This window comes from Sylvia atricapilla, chromosome W (assembly GCF_009819655.1).
Source record: "Sylvia atricapilla isolate bSylAtr1 chromosome W, bSylAtr1.pri, whole genome shotgun sequence".
NCBI lineage: Eukaryota > Metazoa > Chordata > Aves > Passeriformes > Sylviidae > Sylvia > Sylvia atricapilla.
Window position 1 is genome coordinate 12,645,566 of NC_089173.1, and position 17,391 is coordinate 12,662,956.

Sequence of the window (17,391 nt, forward strand, 5' to 3'; positions counted from 1 at the left end):
TTGTGGGTCTCTTCCAGCTCAGGACATTTTATGAATGAGACCTGTCTGATTAACAAAATCTGAATGAGGAAGAAGTTCTGTTTGCAACTCAGGCAATTATTTGAGAGATGACAAAAGGTATATTTTTTTCTTTTGATTGGTTATTTACTTACTCAGTGGAGTAAAATTTCCCTGCTACAGAAATTTTCCCCTCACTTCTGTTCCAGTAAAGGTACCAGAGCAGCTGAAGTTTTATCCAAAAGTTCTTGGCTGGACTTAATCCTTTCTTTGTCCAGTAATTGTTATATTTTTAGCTGTGAAAATACAATAGTTGCTCTGTTTTCTCTACTATCATCTCCTTTCATAAAAAAAAAAATAGTTCTTTAAATTCTTCTATGTGAAGTTAACATGAAGTATTTCTGTTGAGCTGATAAAATATTCTGTGGTCTCCATTACCCTAGATCAATTACTTATCAAAATCCTTTATTCATTTGCTCTGCTTTCCCAATACTCTGGAATACTAGAATTTTCTTTTTAACCAAAGACAAATTCTAAAGATCTATATAGAGAAAAGTCTTCCACAATATTTTTAGTCCATTGCTTTCCAAGGAGAAGAATTCATATATTTACCATCTTGTTTCCATATAGTTCTTCTAGGAAAACATCTGTAAGAAATAGTAACAACCCTTATGAAACTAAATTATTTTGTACTCTTGTCCAGAAATAAGTTGTATTTCTTCCAGAAATTATTAATGGGCACTTGATTATTTTCTGAATAATTTGGAAAGATTGCTTATATTTTCTTAGGTATTTATAAGACTTCTCCATGGAGATTTCTCTACACTCGCTCCTTGCATGTATAGTGGTTGGCAAGAAGAATTAGTTATCTTTTCAAATCTGTAGTACAGACTTTAGTGCTCTCAGAGGTACTTGTTAAGAAAAATTATCATCTCACTCTCTGTCATTCAGAACAAAGGTGGAAGAAATTTATTCAAAGATATTTTCTGACAGGTCCAAAATTAACATTCATTCTTGTTTCTTTCTTCAAGTCTTAACTTTTTTTTCATGCAAGGATGCTTCTGAGTGCAGCAGTTTTAAGCTGAAACAGCCAAAGCTGAGGTTTTTCATGAGACAATTGAAACTCTGGAGAAAGTGGTGGGACCCTTCCCTGAAAAATATTGAAAGAGTGTGTGGAAAGTAAATATAATCTGTCCTGAAAAACCTCACAAATGTATGTTGTTCTTTGTCTCATATACTATCCCTTTAAGTTTGAATTTCAAGTTATGCTCTTTGAAAATGAATGTCAATATTGTCTTGTTAATCAAAATAAGTAACAATTTCTTTATATCTAGTACAAAAGTTGGGAAGATTTCCAGAGAAAGATTCTGTGATTTTAGAAAATACAGCAGTAAAGGGCTTGGGGCTTCCCATCTTAATCTCATGTTGGATGAGTTGTACCAGTACCACTCTGAATAACTTCCATCTCATTTTTTTTGGTTAAAATATTAGTAATGGGGTTTCCTTACTCTTGCCATGCAACCTGTTCAAATTCTTAGTGCTACAAAGAATTTCCTCTAATGCTTAGCCTAATCATTTTTGTTGCAGTTAGGCATGACACTTCTTGACTTCTTTCCAATGGGCAAGGACAAACAATTCACATAGATTTTTTTTTTATTATTTTTTTAGCAATCATTTACATATCAAATAATATTGTGTCTTGCATCTATCTAATCTTCTACAGACTGAATAGCACCATTTCTTTTTTATCATCTTTGTATAAGTAATAATTTCTGAGCTTTTGTTTTTGATGTTTTTTATCTGAATTCTAATTGGTCTGCATTTGTCTTGATGTTGTACCACCCTAAGTCAGATACAACTCTATTTTAAGACTTTGAAGGATGAGTAGTCAGAAAAGAACTGTAGATGACATTGTATACTACTGTCATATGAATATAGCTGCTCCTTTGGTGATAATTTAGATTCATGTTGCAAGCTGTTATAAACATATTGCTGTCTTTCTGTAGAGCTTGCCTCTCTTCATGTTGTTACAATTCCTCTTTCTCAGATAAATGAAAAATTTATGCTGCTCTTACAGAATTTCTTTTCTTTAAAAAGATTATTCCACTTAATCAAGAAAAGTGTAAATTTTGATTCTGTTTTTAAAGGCAGTTGTGGGCCTCAAACACTCAACTCCAAAAGCTCATTATGATCTTTGGATTAATAAAATAGTTATGTTACATGAAAAGTTGTTAATGACAAATACTTTATGGTACTATTCTTAAGGCAGTGCTCTCAAAAGCTGCTTTTGTTCACCTCTGTTCTGTACATCCATTTTTACCAAGAACAACTGATATGCTGAACAGTTTTACAATAGGGTATACTGCACTCTTGCAGTATTTTTGTCTAGACCATACTTCTATACCTTGTTAGTGAAATTGTTATGAGAAGCTATATAGAAAATCATTAAAAAGTTGAGACATGACACTCAGTTCTTTAATCCACAAGACATTGCTTTATGGAATAAAATTGTTTCGATTTGGTGGTACTTATTCTTAACAAATTCACTTTGGAATGCTGCCTCTTTATTATCTGAATCCTTATGAAGAATTTTTTTTCTAGTATGTACTTAAATCATACAGACAATATGTAATACTGTGGGCAGCCCTTTCCCATCCTTTTGAAGCAACTGTATTTCACTTTTTGAATCTGCTGTGGAGTCACAAATTCTGAATGTTATTATCAATTCTGAGACTGATTTAGCCAGGCTTCCAGGGTGAATTTTTCTGATCTCATTTTCATGAAAACACTCATTTTATGTGAAGATTGTAAATAGGATTGTATCAAATTTAAAAAGAAATACATGTACACATTGTAGCTTGAAGTCTCTAAAAGTATCTAGCAGTAGTGTGCGTATGTTTCTTAGGAACTCTCATGACCTCAATTTTATCCAACACATCAAACATCCGTGAGTGCAATATAGTTATTCTATTATTTTCTTTTTCCAGCTTCTGACTCCAAAAAAATATTTCATAGAATCATAGAATGGTTTGGGTTGAAAGGGACCTTAAACATCTTCTAGTTCTAACCCCCTGTCATGGGCAGGGATACCTTCCACTAGACCAAGTTGTTCCAAGCCAAATCTAACCTTGCCTTGAATGCTTCCAGGGATGGGACAGCCACAGCTTCTCTGGGCAACTTGTGCCAGGACCTCACCACACTCACAGGGAAGACTTCCTTCCTAACATCTAATCTAGATCTACCCTCTTTCAGCTTTAAGCTGTTACTCCTTGTCCTATTGCTATACTCCCTTATAAAGAGTCCCTCTCTGGCTTTGTTGCAGGCTCCCTTTCAGATATTGGAAGGCTGCTCTAAGGTCTCCCTGGAGCTTTCTCTTCTCCAGGCTGAAGAGTCCTAATTCTCTCAGCCTTTCCTCATAGCAGAGATGCTCCATCTCTCTAATCATCTTGGTGACTTCTTCTGGATTGCTTTAGCAGGTCCATGTCCTTCCTGTGCTGAGGACTCCAGAGCTGGAGGCAGCACTGCAGGTGGGGTCTCACCAGACCAGAGTAGAGGGACAGAATCACTTCTGTTGACCTACTGGCCACTCCTCTTTGGGTGCAACCCAGGACAGGGTTGGTTTTCTGGGCTACAGGTGTGTCGCTCTGATCGTTTTCAGCCTTCTGATGTTTGTATTTTTGTAGTAGAGTTTCTCATGGATTTTCACGTCAACAACAGTAATGTTTTGTAAACTGTTCTTCCTGTTTTCATACTTCTCTGGAGGAAGGACAATTGATGGACTTCTAGTTTGACCAGTGGAGTTGGAGAGGTGTCAACCTCTTTGTCCAATCCCTGGTCATTGTCCAAAATCTATATAAACTGAGGTAGAAATAATAAACTCTCTCTTCTTGCCCTGACTATTGACTGCGTGCGTGTCCTTCATTTCGTGTCCTCTAGCGACACAGGTGCACATTATCAGCTCATGTTTAGCTTTTTGTCAACCAACACCCCCAAGTATCTCTCCCCAGGGCTGCTCTCAACCCATTCTCTGCCCAGCCTGTACTTGTGCCTGGGATTGCCCAGAGCCAGATGCTGGACCTTGAACTTAGCCTTGTTGACCTTCATAAGGTTCCCACAAGCCCACCTCTAGCCTCTCCTGGTCCCTCTGGATTGGCATTCCTTCCCTCCAGTGTGTCAACTGCACCGCAGCTCCTTGTCATCAGTGAACTTGCTGAAGGTGGCCTTGATCCCACTGTCCATGTCACCAGAAAAGATGTTAAACAGTGCCGGTCCCAATACCGACCCCTGAGGAAGGTCACTTGTCACCAGTCTCCACTTAGACATTGAGCCATTGACCACAACTCTTTGAGTGTGACCATCCAGCCAGTTCTTTATGCACTGAGTGGTCCATCTGTCAAATCTATGTCTCTGCAGTTTAGAGACAAGGATGTTGCATGGGACAGTGTCAAATGCTTTGAACAAGTCCAGGTAAATGGCATTAATCACCCTTCCCTCCTCCACCACTGCTGTAGCCCTGTCATAGAAGGTCACCAAATTTGTCAGACATGATTTGCCCTTAGTGAAGCCATGTTGGCTGTCACCAGTCACCTCCTTATTTTCCATGTGCCTTAGCATAGTTTCCAGGAGGATCTGCTCCAAGATCTTGCCAAACACTGAGATGAGACTGACTGGCCTGTAGTTCCCTGCGTCTTCTGCTTTTCCATTTAAAAATGGGGGTTATGTTTCTCCTTTTCCCAGCAGTGGGAGCTTCACTGGACTGAGATGACTTCTCAAATGGAATGGATAGTGACTTAGCCACTTTTGCTGCCAGTTCCCTCAGGACCCTTGGATGTATCTCATCAGGTCCCATGGATCTGTGGATCTTCAGGTTCCTTAGGTGGTCTTGAACCAGATCTTCTCCTACAGTGGGGTGATTCTTCATTCTCCCAGTCCCTGACCTTTTGCAACTCGGGCAGTGTGGCTGGAGCACTTGCTGGTGAAAACTGAGGCAAAAAAAGTCATTGAGTACCTCAGCCTTTTACATATTCTGGGTAAGCAGGTCTCCTGTTTCCTTCTGGAAAGGGCCCATATTTCTGTAATCTTCCTTTTATCACCAATGTACCTTTAGAGGCTTTTCTTGTTGCCCTTGATGTCCCTGGCCAGGTTTAATTCTCTCAGGGCTTTGGCTCTTACTAATCTGATCCCTGGATGCTCAGACAATCTCTGTCTTCCTCCTAGACTACTTGTCCCTGTTTCCCTGTTTCCACCCTATGTCAGCTTCCTTTTTGTGTTTGAGTTTGTCCAGGAGCCCCTTGTTTATCCATGCAGGTATTTTCTGGCATCTTTGCCTGACATCCTCTTTATTTGGATGTATCACTCCAGAGCTTGGAAGAGGTGATCCTTGAATAACAACCAGTTTTCATGAGCCCCTCTTCCCTCCAGAGCTTTATTCCATGGGCCTCTATGAAGGAGTTCCCTGATGAGACCAAAGTCTGCTCTCCTGAAGTCCAGGGCAGTGAGCTTCCTATACACTTTCCTTGCTGCCCCAAGGATCTTGAACTGTACCATTTTATGGTCACTGCAGACAAGGCTGTCCTTGAGCTTCACATTCCCCACCAGCCCCTCCTTGTTGTCGAGAACAAGGTCCAGCATAGCACCTCTCCTTGTTGGCTCCCCTGTCACTTGGAGGAGGAAGTTGTCATGAACACATTCCTGGAACCTCCTGCATTGCCTGTGCCCTGTTGTTTTGTCCCTCCAGCAGATGTTGGGGTGGTTGAAGTCTCCCATGTGCACCAGTGCTTGTAAATATGAGGCAGGTCCTATCTGTCTGTAGAGGGCCTCATTGGCTCAGTCTTTCTGGTCAGGTGGCCTGTAGCAGACCCCTACTATAAAATCACCTGTCCCTGTCCTCCCTTTAATCCTGACCCATAAGCTCTCGGTCAGCTCCTCATCCATCTTCAGGCAGAGTTCCATGCATTCTAGGTGGTCATTGACCTAGAGGGCAACACTGCCTCCTTGTTTTCCCTGTCCGTTCTTCCTGATACAGGCTAAAGAGCCTGTATCCTTCCATTCCAGCACTCCGGTCATAGGAGTCATCCCACCATGTTTCCATGATGCCAATAAGATCGTAGGTGTGTGCACGTCTCTCATTCCTCCTGTTTGTTCCCCATGCTGTGTGTGTTTGCATAGAGACGTTTAAGTTGAGCCCCTGATGAAGCTGGCTTACTGGCTGGAGTGCCTGGAATTCCTTGGTGTTGTCCTTCAGCTGCTCTCCTGCTGACCTGAGATCCGTCTCCAGGCTCTAGGCATTTCTTGCTGGCATTAAACTGGTATGAGTGGGATGGCATGTTGTCCCACACCTTATCACTGTTCAGCCTGATGATGTCCCCTTCCCCCATCACATCTAGTTTAAAGTCCTGTCAATAAGCCCTGCTAACTCCTGGCTGACAATCCTCTTCCCCCTTTGAGAAGTGAATCCTACCTTATGCCAGCAAGCCCAGTGCCACGTAGGCCACTCTACTGTCAAAGAAACCAAAAGTTTGGTGGTGGCACCAGCCATGGAGCCATGTATTAATAGACAGGGTCTGTCTGTTTCTTCCAATGTCTCTGTCTGCAACTGGAAGGATATAGGAGAAAATTACCTATGTTCCACAATCCCTCACCAACCACTCCAGGGCCTTTAAAGTCTCTTTTGATCACCCTCGGACTATGTGTTGCTACTTAATTGCTACCGATGTGAAGGACCAGTAATGGGTAGTAATCTGTGGGCCAAACCAGGCTAGGAACTTAGCATTGTTCTTGTGGTTGATTATGATAAAACCCAAATTGTTAAACATTTTATGAATCTTTGTGAGTTAAAGATAGTTTTATTTTTGGGGAGTGGGGTAGGTTGTGGCCTGGAGTGCTCATTGCAAAGATGTAGTAGTAGGCTTCCACTTGTGATTTGTTTGCAGTAACTTTCTGCATTCTGAACACAGTTTAACAAATTCACTGCTCACGTAGGTTACATATTCCTCAGTGGTATGTTAATGTAGATGTAAATTACCTTCAGATAATGTGAGAGAATTTTTATAATTACCTGTGTGAAAGGCATATAGATGCTTTTCCACTGAAAAGGACAGAACTATGTTTGAAAACTTGCCTTAATATCCTTTAGAAATAAGAATCACCTACTCAACACCCAATGTCTTAGAAAATGTGGAAAAGGATGTTTGCTGTCAGTAAACATTGGGAATAATTAGCATTGGGAGGAGCTCAAGTTCTTTGTAACATGAGCCTGGAAAACAAATGTAAATGAATATTTATATCCAAGACAAATTTATACTAACAGCAGTACTCTATATAGTACTAAATTGCTATTTCACATTATCCAATATTATCATGTGTGCCAAAGCATGCAGTCGTGTCAAATGTATGGTCTGTGAAGGCCACTTGTGGTTTTGCAAGCTTTAATTTATGGTTTCCCATGGCAACTGTTAAAGACAGACGAAAGGGTTATGAATTGAGAATTGTCCCTGGATCATGTCCTGTGAGTTTAATGTGAAGAGTTTAATTTTTTTGGAGAAGATAAACAGCCTGCTCTCCCAGGAACAAATCTTTTCCTTGATACTTTCCTCTCAGTTGTGTTTTATTACAGAGGTTGGTGGTAAGTTGTTACACTACTGGAAAACAGGAAAGAAACTTGATAGTTTGAAAGCCTGGGTGAATACCTAGCCAAAGATAGTATCCCTAGCCATGTAGGTGCCTCAGTGTCAAATGAAAAAAAGAAAGATGGAGAACTGAGAACTAGATACTCTTTATTTCTACTTGAGTGTATATGTTAATATTGATGCAAGTTTAAGGTAGTTAAGGCTCAGTCCATTTCAGCCATTTCTGGTTTCTGTTTAAATGGCATGTGAATGAAACTAGAAGAGTTTCATGCTTCATTTTTAATGCTTCTGTATTGCTGGAAGATTCCCATAAATGTGTAGTCTCTGGGACTCCTTTGTACTAAAGTAATTTCCAGTTTGGAAAAAAAGAAAATTGATTCTATACTCCTGCAAGAGCAAAGCTGCAGAGAACCAAGAATCTTTTCCAAAAGTAGCCAGTGACTCCTTTATTTGAAGTGCAACTGTGAAAAACAGTAAATGTTCCATTGTTGCAACTTCTTAAGTATTTATTTAGGAGATAAATCAAGAGTAAGACGTCAGTAAGATCTCTGAAAAGTTTTGAGTTGCCTCTAATGTTTGTAGAAATAAAAATGCAGCCTGTATTTCCAGTGAGTGATAGTCATTGCCTTAAAAAATGATAGCAGTTTCTGCTTTACAGTATACTTAGATTATGTAAATTATTGTCTAAAGAGACAGTAATTAGAAGTGTGTGTGTGTGGAGGGGACATCACAAGAATAGGAATCTCTGATTGAAGGCAAGTGAGAGGTCTTCATAGGGTATAGCCAGATCTTCAGTACTAGTGATTGAGTATGGTATCTAATCTGGAGAGGGGAAATTGAGTAGTGAAAAGATCTTGGAAATCAGGATGAGTCAAAACAGGCCTTCCCAAAATTGTGGATTTAATTGGCATAATATGGAGTTTTTGCTGATGGTCAAGAAAAAGGGTAAGATAAACCCATTTCATACCCTGCTTTCTACATACGGAAGTTATAGGACTTTCATAGAATGTACTAGGGAGAGAAAATAAGCATAGTAGTCTATGCAAAGGCACACCTTTTATATGAATTGAAGCTTTGCTAGAAGTATCCATTCTCCTTATTATTTACAGGTCAGTACATTGCTTAATGATTCTTAATATTTCTTGAAATATATGATAGAAATTTGAGCTTCAGAATAAAGCTACTTTCTTGTTTAGTGGTATATCTTGAATAAAGCACATGGGGACTTGTATTTCAATTAGTTTTTGAGTGTTGTTAGAAGCATTGACCTATGATGACCTAAAACACAATGACTAATAATAATCTCAGTCACTGCTTTCTGAAGATTAGTATTCCTCAGTGGATGAATGGGATTGAATAGATGTTTGTTTTGTTTAACAAGAGGAGGCTGGCCCTATTGGTCCAGGCAATAGACTTCTTTTTTTTTTTCCATACCAGTACTCCTTTTTAAGGCAAAAATTTTGGCTCAGTTATAACTGAGACATGTTTAAAAGCTTCTCCGTTTTTCAAAGCTTTTTCTGGGCTAACAGTTATGGGGAGCTGGTTTAATTTGAGGAACAAAAAATGCCATGTGATTAATTGAAGACTGTTTTTAACAAAAAATGTTCTCTTTTAAAAATTTTCCTAGATGTACTCAAAGCCTGAAATGGGTGCATGTAGAAATAGAAATTCATATGTTAAAAAAAAAAGAAAAAAAAAGAGTGGAGATAAGGCAGAGAATGATAAAAAAATATTCTAAGGCAAATAGTGGTTTCTAGATAGCAATGAGTGAGGGAGATTGGAATGAGTTTACCTGAAATTTAAAAAGAACCCCAAAAAACCAGAAGCTGAAAATGAACTGTCAGAATGAAAGTTAAGGAGGCTGTGTATGTTTTGATTATATATATATATATATATTTTTTTTTTGTTACTTTAAAATGTGTGGCTGAAATGACTAATGCCTATGCACTAAACATTGTCTTCATCACTGGACCTTATTAAGAATCTTTTCTATATTTCTTTTTTCTGTAGTCAGCATGCTATTAGAAAATTGACTATTTTCTAATAGTTGATATTCTAAATCTGCAGGTACAATTTTTATGTAATCTTTTTTGGTGGTGTGTTTTTTGTTTCATCTTCTCTGAAATGATCCCTTATCTACCCGCAGCAGATTGCTGTAATTCCTAGGAAATGCACTGCAACTATCTGAATGACATCTTGATCTAGGAATGATGTGCTTCCTGCCAATCTCACTTAGACTTTTTGTGAACACAGATATATGTACAAATACATATTAAAATTCTGTAGGTTATATTTAGTGTGTTTTTATATAAACATGGAACAACATAACTGTTCAGTTTTTCTGAATTATTATTCTAGGATCAAGACAACCTTTAATCCAACAATCTCAACCTCCACCTTATTCATCACCTAGAGATGTTCCCCCAGACATATTGTTAGATTCTCCAGAAAGAAAGCAAAAGAAACAAAAGAAAATGAAGTTAGGAAAGGATGAAAAAGACCAGACTGAAAAAGCTGCAATGTATGATATCATTAGCTCTCCTTCCAAGGACTCCACTAAGCTTACATTAAGACTGTCTCGTGTAAGATCTTCGGATATGGACCAGCAGGATGATATGCTTTCTGGTTTGGAAAACAGCAGTGTGTCAGAGAGTGATATTCCTTTTAAGGTGCAGTACCCAGGACAGACTTCTAAAACACCCGTTACTCCACAGGATGTTAACCACCCATTAAACACTGCTCAGTGTTTGCTGCAGCATGAACAGACAGCTTTCCTTCAGGCACAACAAGTGCCTGTTTTACAACAGAACACTTCAGTTGCTGCAAAACAGCCTCAAACTCCTGTGGTACAGACACAGCAACAGGTTTCGCAACAAGGAGCTATAACGTCATATGATGAAGTAGAATTGGATGCATTGGCTGAAATTGAGCGGATAGAACGTGAATCAGCTATTGAAAGGGAGCGATTTTCAAAAGAAGTGCAAGATAAAGGTAAAAGGATTGTGTGTGTGTATACACTATATATATTATAAAAGTATATATATATATATATATGCATATAGACCCCATATATAAATTTTCCTGTCATTGTCACATAGTACAATTCTGTTTACTCAGTGTAGGTGGTTCTACGACATTCATCACCATTCCCCTTAAAACAATGAATTGCAATCTCTCATATATACATTTTTTAAATATCTACCATTCTTTATTTAGGATCTTAATGGATGGAAAGGGAAGGTCTTGTGTTTCAAAATTAATTTTAAGCTATCCTTATTTTGAACCATGAGACTGAGTGAAATACAATTGATGTTTATAGTTTCTAAAATCTTATCAGTACCATAAGTAAAAATTTGTAGTAAGTTTTGGTAGTTAAAGTATTAATTAACTATTTAAGAAAATTAACTAATTTATGAAAATACATAGAAGCTCTTTTATGCCATTTCTGTTCATACCCAAATTGGAACCTTATGAGAAGAAGGTATTAGACTAAAATCATATCTATTCTTTTAAAGGCACTGTAATGATTGGGTAATATATACTACTGTGTTGTCTCCAATGTTTGTTCAACTGGATATTCAGTATTATGTAGGCTTTCCAAGTTTTTGAGATCTACCATATATCTATATGGTCTCTAGCACAGAACCAGATAAGCCTGTGAAATGTTTGCTCTTCACTTCAGTAGCTGTACTGGTTGTCTTAACTGATTACATTCCATCTATCAATCTATCCTATTTGATTTTTTTTCCTTTTTTTTAAATTTTTCTCTTTTTCCTACTTTTTTCCTACTTTTTCTTTTTTTTCTTTTTTCTTTTTTTTTTCTTTGTTTTTTTTTTTTTTTTTTTTTGGTTTGGTTTTTTTTTTTTTTTTTTGTGTTGTTAACTGATTTGAAGGTCTTAGCCTTCAGAAATATGAAAACTGAATGCAAACCCACATGTAAATCTTGAAGATATGGTTTTTAAAGTAGATAGTGATAGGTTAGCATAAGTATTTTTCAGAAGCGTCCTCTGCATTCTGTTTAAAAAAAAATCTTTTATAGTATAATGCTAATTTATTAGATACTCCCAATAAAAATTTGCAGAGTAGAAAATGGCATAAATTCTGATTCCAGAAGTACATAGGTAAAAATGGTCTGGTTTGGACATACTTGCATGGAGGCAACTGAATTTACATACGGTTTGGATATTTAACCAGCAGAGAGTGAACAAGTTTTCTCCCTATTCAAATATAATTTTTTTTTCTGTTTTTAAAGATGCCTGAAAATAGAGTGAGAAAGTGTTTGTTGTGTTTGTGTGTGTGTAAATGTTCTTGTTGCAGTTACTTAAAAGGATTAACTTTTTAGGGATTTCTCATTTGATAACTAAATCAAGTTTTGTTAGAAAACATTGTGAATATACAAAGAAAATGGATGGTCACCTTAAAAGAAATTTCTACTGCCTTTAATTTTGATTTAAAGAAATTATGAAATTGGTTACTTTGCTTATATTTCTACTAATTTTAAGTTTATTTATGGAGAGCTTGTTGTTTGTCTTCTACTACTACAAAAGCTACTTTTATATCCCCATACTTTGAGTAGATTCTCCAGCACATTTTAGCTAAGAAGCATCTCAAAAAATGCACTGTATTTTTGATGATGCACAGCAATCTTCAAACACTTAGAGTGAGACTAAAACACGCTTTATGTTTTGTTCTGGCTTTCAGGAGATATTGAGCTTGATTTGTGAAGTTTGTTAACTGTAATTGCATAGCCATGGTCAGACTCTGATTTGTTTCTTTTGGGGAAAGAAGTGATTTTTATAGAATATGATCTCACCCTTTCACCACTCTTCAATATCCATTTTACCAGTTAAGGATTCCAACGTTATGCTTTCCTTCTACCTGTATCCTCTGGCAAGTCTCAGTTCTTCTTGAGTTTCTGCAATTGCTGTGGATCAGGTGCAAGAGTTGTTGCCTTATACTGGGACAAATGACCACCATTTATTCACTGGTAGTAAGTTGCCCCTTTTTCAGATAGCAGTTCTTTTCACTTTAGCTGCTGAGGTTTCAGCTGTGAATTAATAATATTGAGTAAAAGGATTTTCAGCAGTCCTGGGACAGATTTCCTGAAAAATTCTTACCTTGGAGAAATATGATTCTTATTTTTTGGTAACACTTTTGCCATTGCTTGTAAGTTTGTACTATGTCTACAAGTTCATACACCCAGGGATTGTTCTAATTATAGTAATTTGGTTTGGTGTGACTGCAGGAAGAAGCTTTCTCTATTGTTCCTATGGGAATATGTTAGAAAAATATCCAGTAACTCCTAAATATGCCATTCATTTTTGTCAAGTTGCTTACTGTATTTATGCATAAGCCTGGCATTTGTGCATTTTAGTACATCTACTGCAACTTCAGATCACATTATGTCAAGCAAAGAGCATGCTTGTAGCATGCACTCAGTCTAATTAGAACAGAAATTTATAGTGCTTGCTGATGATGTGCATAGCAAGTGTCCCTTTAAAGATCTTACTCTAGATGCTAGCACATGGTAAAATCTGCATGAAAGCATATGCTTTTGAAATGCTTTTGAAAGTATTGCTGCTTTTGTAATTGAGGCATGGGAATACATATTACAGTCACACTACACTTTCTGTGTAGGCATGTGTTGTCTTCCACAAATTACTTTGAGTAGAATTGTACTCACAAGTTTTGATAGAAGATTAGTGATCTCTTGTGTTGTTTTTTTAGAATCGTAGAACCATAGAATACCCTGAGTTGGCAGGGGCCACAAGGATCATTGAGTCTAACTCCTGGCCCTGCACAAGACACCCCAACGATTCTACCACATGCCTGAGAGCATTGTCCAAGGGCTTCTTGAACTCTGTTAGGCTTGGTGCCATCACCACTTCCCTGGGGAACCTGTTCCAGTGCCCGACCACCCTCTGTGTGAAGAACCTTTTCCTGATATCCAACCTAAACCTTCCCTGATACACCTCCAGCTGTATCCCTCAGGTCCTGTCACTAGTCACCAGAGAAGAGATCAGTGCCTGCCCCTCCTCTTCCCCTTTTGAGGAAGTTGTAGACAGTGATGAGGTCTGACCTCAGTCTCCTCTTCTCCAGGCTGAACAAGCCAAGTGACCGTAGCTGCTCCTCGTATGGCTGACATGAAATCTCTACAGTACTATGCTTCATCAGAGGTTTTCAGATGCTTCTTTTTTAACAGTAAGACTTTGCATGGATATGACATGTTCTTTCTGAAGTTGGGAACCATTAGTGTGATGGAACTGTTTATTCCAGAGGAGAGGCAGAGATATTTTTTGGGAAATTCTTGCTAAAATTTATACAACTATTACACTTGCCTAAGGCAATGCTAAGGTTTTGTGTTTTTTTTAATGCTGAGATGCCTTTATAATGTTTGGTAGAGGTGGGAAATGGAGATTGCAGTCCTTTGGAAATTATACTACTTTCTGTAATAAATTCCTAATTCTAATAAAGCTGTTAAAATATTTAGCTCCCACCAAAGTCTCTCAAAGTAGGGACAGTCTGCATTCCAGAGGTGAAACTAATACAGGACTTTTCAAAAGGACTGACTTATTTGAAAAACAGTGTATTTTTCTGGAACCTTATTGTTATGCCTTTGATTTCTGAAAAAGGAATTCTTAGTGCAAAAATCACTAATACAAAATCTCTCAGATTTGATCTAATGTCTATCAGATATGCGTAAGGAGGGGTTTTAGAATACAGACCTTTTGCCTTCGTATCCGAGTGCTTTTCAGAGCTCTCTTTTTATTTTATCCTTATGATCTATTTGGATTTTGGATTAAGTGGATTATATGATCTTTTCATCATAATAGAGGGGTGGAAAGTTTGAAAATTTGGTTTTCCCTTGTCCTCTGTGTGAAAGGACAGGAATCCATCTCTTCCTGCTTTTTCCATCAACAAAGTCTCTCTGTATTGATTAATCTTGCAAATAATTTGTCTGTGTCTGTTACTTAAAGGAATGATTGAAGAGTTTGGAGATCAAGGCACTTAGCATTGAAAGTTAGAGTCTAATGCATCTATTATGTTTAATAGCTTCAGAACAAATGAGTCCATGAAACATGATAAGACTCAGGTTTTCAATTCCAATTGCGTCCCCTCACAGTCGCCTCTATACCCTCATCAGATACAAGTTGTTAATCAATGCTAGGTCTTCTTTTTTGAAAGGATGTGAATTATCACAGATAGATCCTTGTATTGTTTATCAAGACTCAGATTATTTGAGATTTAAAAAAAGCTATTCAGAAGGATTAATACAGAAAGGAGTTATCTTTTTCCACAAGTTGACAAGACGTAAACCATCTTCTGCCTAGGTACATGAGGATACTGTTGAGGAATACCATGATAGCTTGGTGTGCAGCTGCAGTGGGAGATGCAGATCGTGCTCTGAGTGGTGGGAAATGGCTGGAGCCCCAGGCAAGAAGCCATGAACTGGTGCTGACCCTTTGCCTAACAAAGGGCGCGAGGACCTGCAGAGCCAGCCAGGTGACTGGCCACTCAGAGACTCAGCAGGAGCAGATGACTCAGCAGGAAGACCCCAGACTATCGGGGGCACAGACTGTGAGGGTACCAAAGCCCAGGGATTCTTTTGTTGGGATCCCTTCCCGGAGGCTCCAGCTCAAGCTGTTATGATGTCACTGCAACATGATTCAATTACTCAAAGGAACCAGGTGTCTGGGACTCTGCTGCGGGAAGCCTGGGGCCGAGCCTGTGAGAGAAACTTGTCTGACTCTGAGTGTGGTGTGGTAGGGAGTCAAATGGGGCACCCATTGGTTAACTGCAGTTGCCTGCTATGAAAGGACTTCAGTCCCAGCAGTGACAGGTCTCTAGTAGTGTGAGTGTGACTCCCAGAGTGGCTCCTGAATGGTCAGACAGGAAAGTTATCTTAACAATATCTTTCTAAAAAAATTAGAAATAATGAAGCTTCATACACACTTTCTTCTAGTCACTGTCAATAGTCACATTTTTGTTTATAGTCAAGTAATTAAAAACTAGTCAGTCACTTTCAGTCTAAACCTTTCCCAGAACATTACATTAAGTTCTTCTTGTTAATTAGGATTTAGATCTATTACTTAATTAATTTCTGGGTTCAAGATTTCTACCTCAAGATCTTTCATGCTTTTCTAAGACTCTCAAATACTGTGAATCAAAAATATTTAAGATATTGATGTATAGCAGCATGAGAGTGATGCCTGGGTCCTAGAGAGTGCCCAGCGTCTCTGAGCCCCAGGCATGCTGCTACAATATATCCGACAACTAAGCAGAGGGATGAGCTTCTCGTTTGAAGGTCTGAAAGCTGTTTTTTCAGGAACACAGGCAGAAATAGCGAAGGGGTCCAGGGACACAGGATAGAGGTTCAGGGACGCAACAGCCTCAAATAAAATTCAGGAATGAGAGTGAGGAGGGGTCTGAGGGCACAGGGTTATAAATGAGACAACTAGGGTGGGTCTGAGGTCAGGGTCCAATAAGAATAGGGAAAAGTGGTGCAAAGGGGTAAATATGAACTGGGTGGACTAATGGGGTCACAGGAGTGTAATACTGTGGCAAAATTAGCTCAATGGGGTTCAAGGGAAGGAAGAACATTCTAGGATGGGTGCATATATGATGAACAGAGCTGAACAGGGTAACATAAACTTAACAAACCAATGAAACAATGAAACCTAAGAAATATTAACATGTGTCTGCAAAGGCCCATGGGAGGAAGGTTTTCCTTGCCATGATCTAAAAGGATATCTTTCCCTATTTGCCTCGGTCCTCCCAGAGTTGGGGCACAGCTACCTTAGGGATAAGCCCCTGGGCCTCCACAACTCCCCCTATTTTTTAACTCAAGAAGACTCCTATGGATCTTTGCAGACCCTTGATGAAACAGGACAACACAATCAACACAACAATAACAATAAATAGAGTCCAAAGAACAGTCTCAACTAAGGATAGAAGCCATCCCCTAAGTCCCCAGTCCTTGAAAAGCTTGCTGAGCCAGTCGTCATTGCCCTCTGGATTTTCTTCACTTGATCCTTTAGGTATTAAATGCTTTGATGTATGATGTATGGATTCACTGTGTGATGAGAAACTGAAGCAACTCATGCCTTCAAACTCCTGGCAGCCGTGTCCATGAGCGAGCAGCAGGTACTCAATAGCTGCTCGATTTTGCAAGGTAGCGTGCCTGAGGGTTTCTTCATCTTGGAGCAGGCCAGTCAGTGTGACTGAAGTAGCATTGGACTGCTTGCTGAGCCAACACTCTAAGTGGGTCAACTCCCCGAGAGCCTTGGCTGTAGCCACCCATGGTAGGAAAATGGAGGCTGCAACTCTCTTTCCATAACTCCCAGTGCTTAATTTGGGCATCACAATTTTTGTTGAATTTATCAAGTGCTCTGGTTTTGTGGCTTGATTTGTTTTTCCAGTCCCAAATTATTGTAATATTAGGAGTGAGTACAGCAAGCTGTCCAAGGCTACAAGGGCCTCCCTTTAAGTAAGTTGGCATCCCATCCCAGACTCAATCTCCACAAATAAGGAATACACCCTCTGGTAATTTATGGGGATGAGTACAGGACCTGGTGATAATAGGAGATATATGTTGGCACCAGTTGTTTGCTTCCTTATGTAGTGCACGGTGGGAAGTGACATCTTTTCTGGGAATTACCTTTTCTTTTTCTGGTGTCATCATTCCCTGCCCTCCCACCTTGGGTTCAAAATAGAATCTAATACAATAATTCATTTTTGCAGATCCCAACAAATCTAATTCTTGGGG

At 38.8% G+C, this 17,391-nt stretch overlaps 1 protein-coding gene across 1 annotated transcript in view; it reads left to right on the forward strand.

Annotated features, from left to right (window-relative positions):
- The window catches only part of LOC136373303 (nipped-B-like protein), a 182,364-nt gene that overhangs the window by 82,937 nt on the left and 82,036 nt on the right, over positions 1 to 17,391 (forward strand). The window contains 1 exon segment of the mRNA XM_066338198.1: positions 9,984 to 10,616. Coding sequence (XP_066194295.1) covers positions 9,984 to 10,616 — 633 coding nt within the window.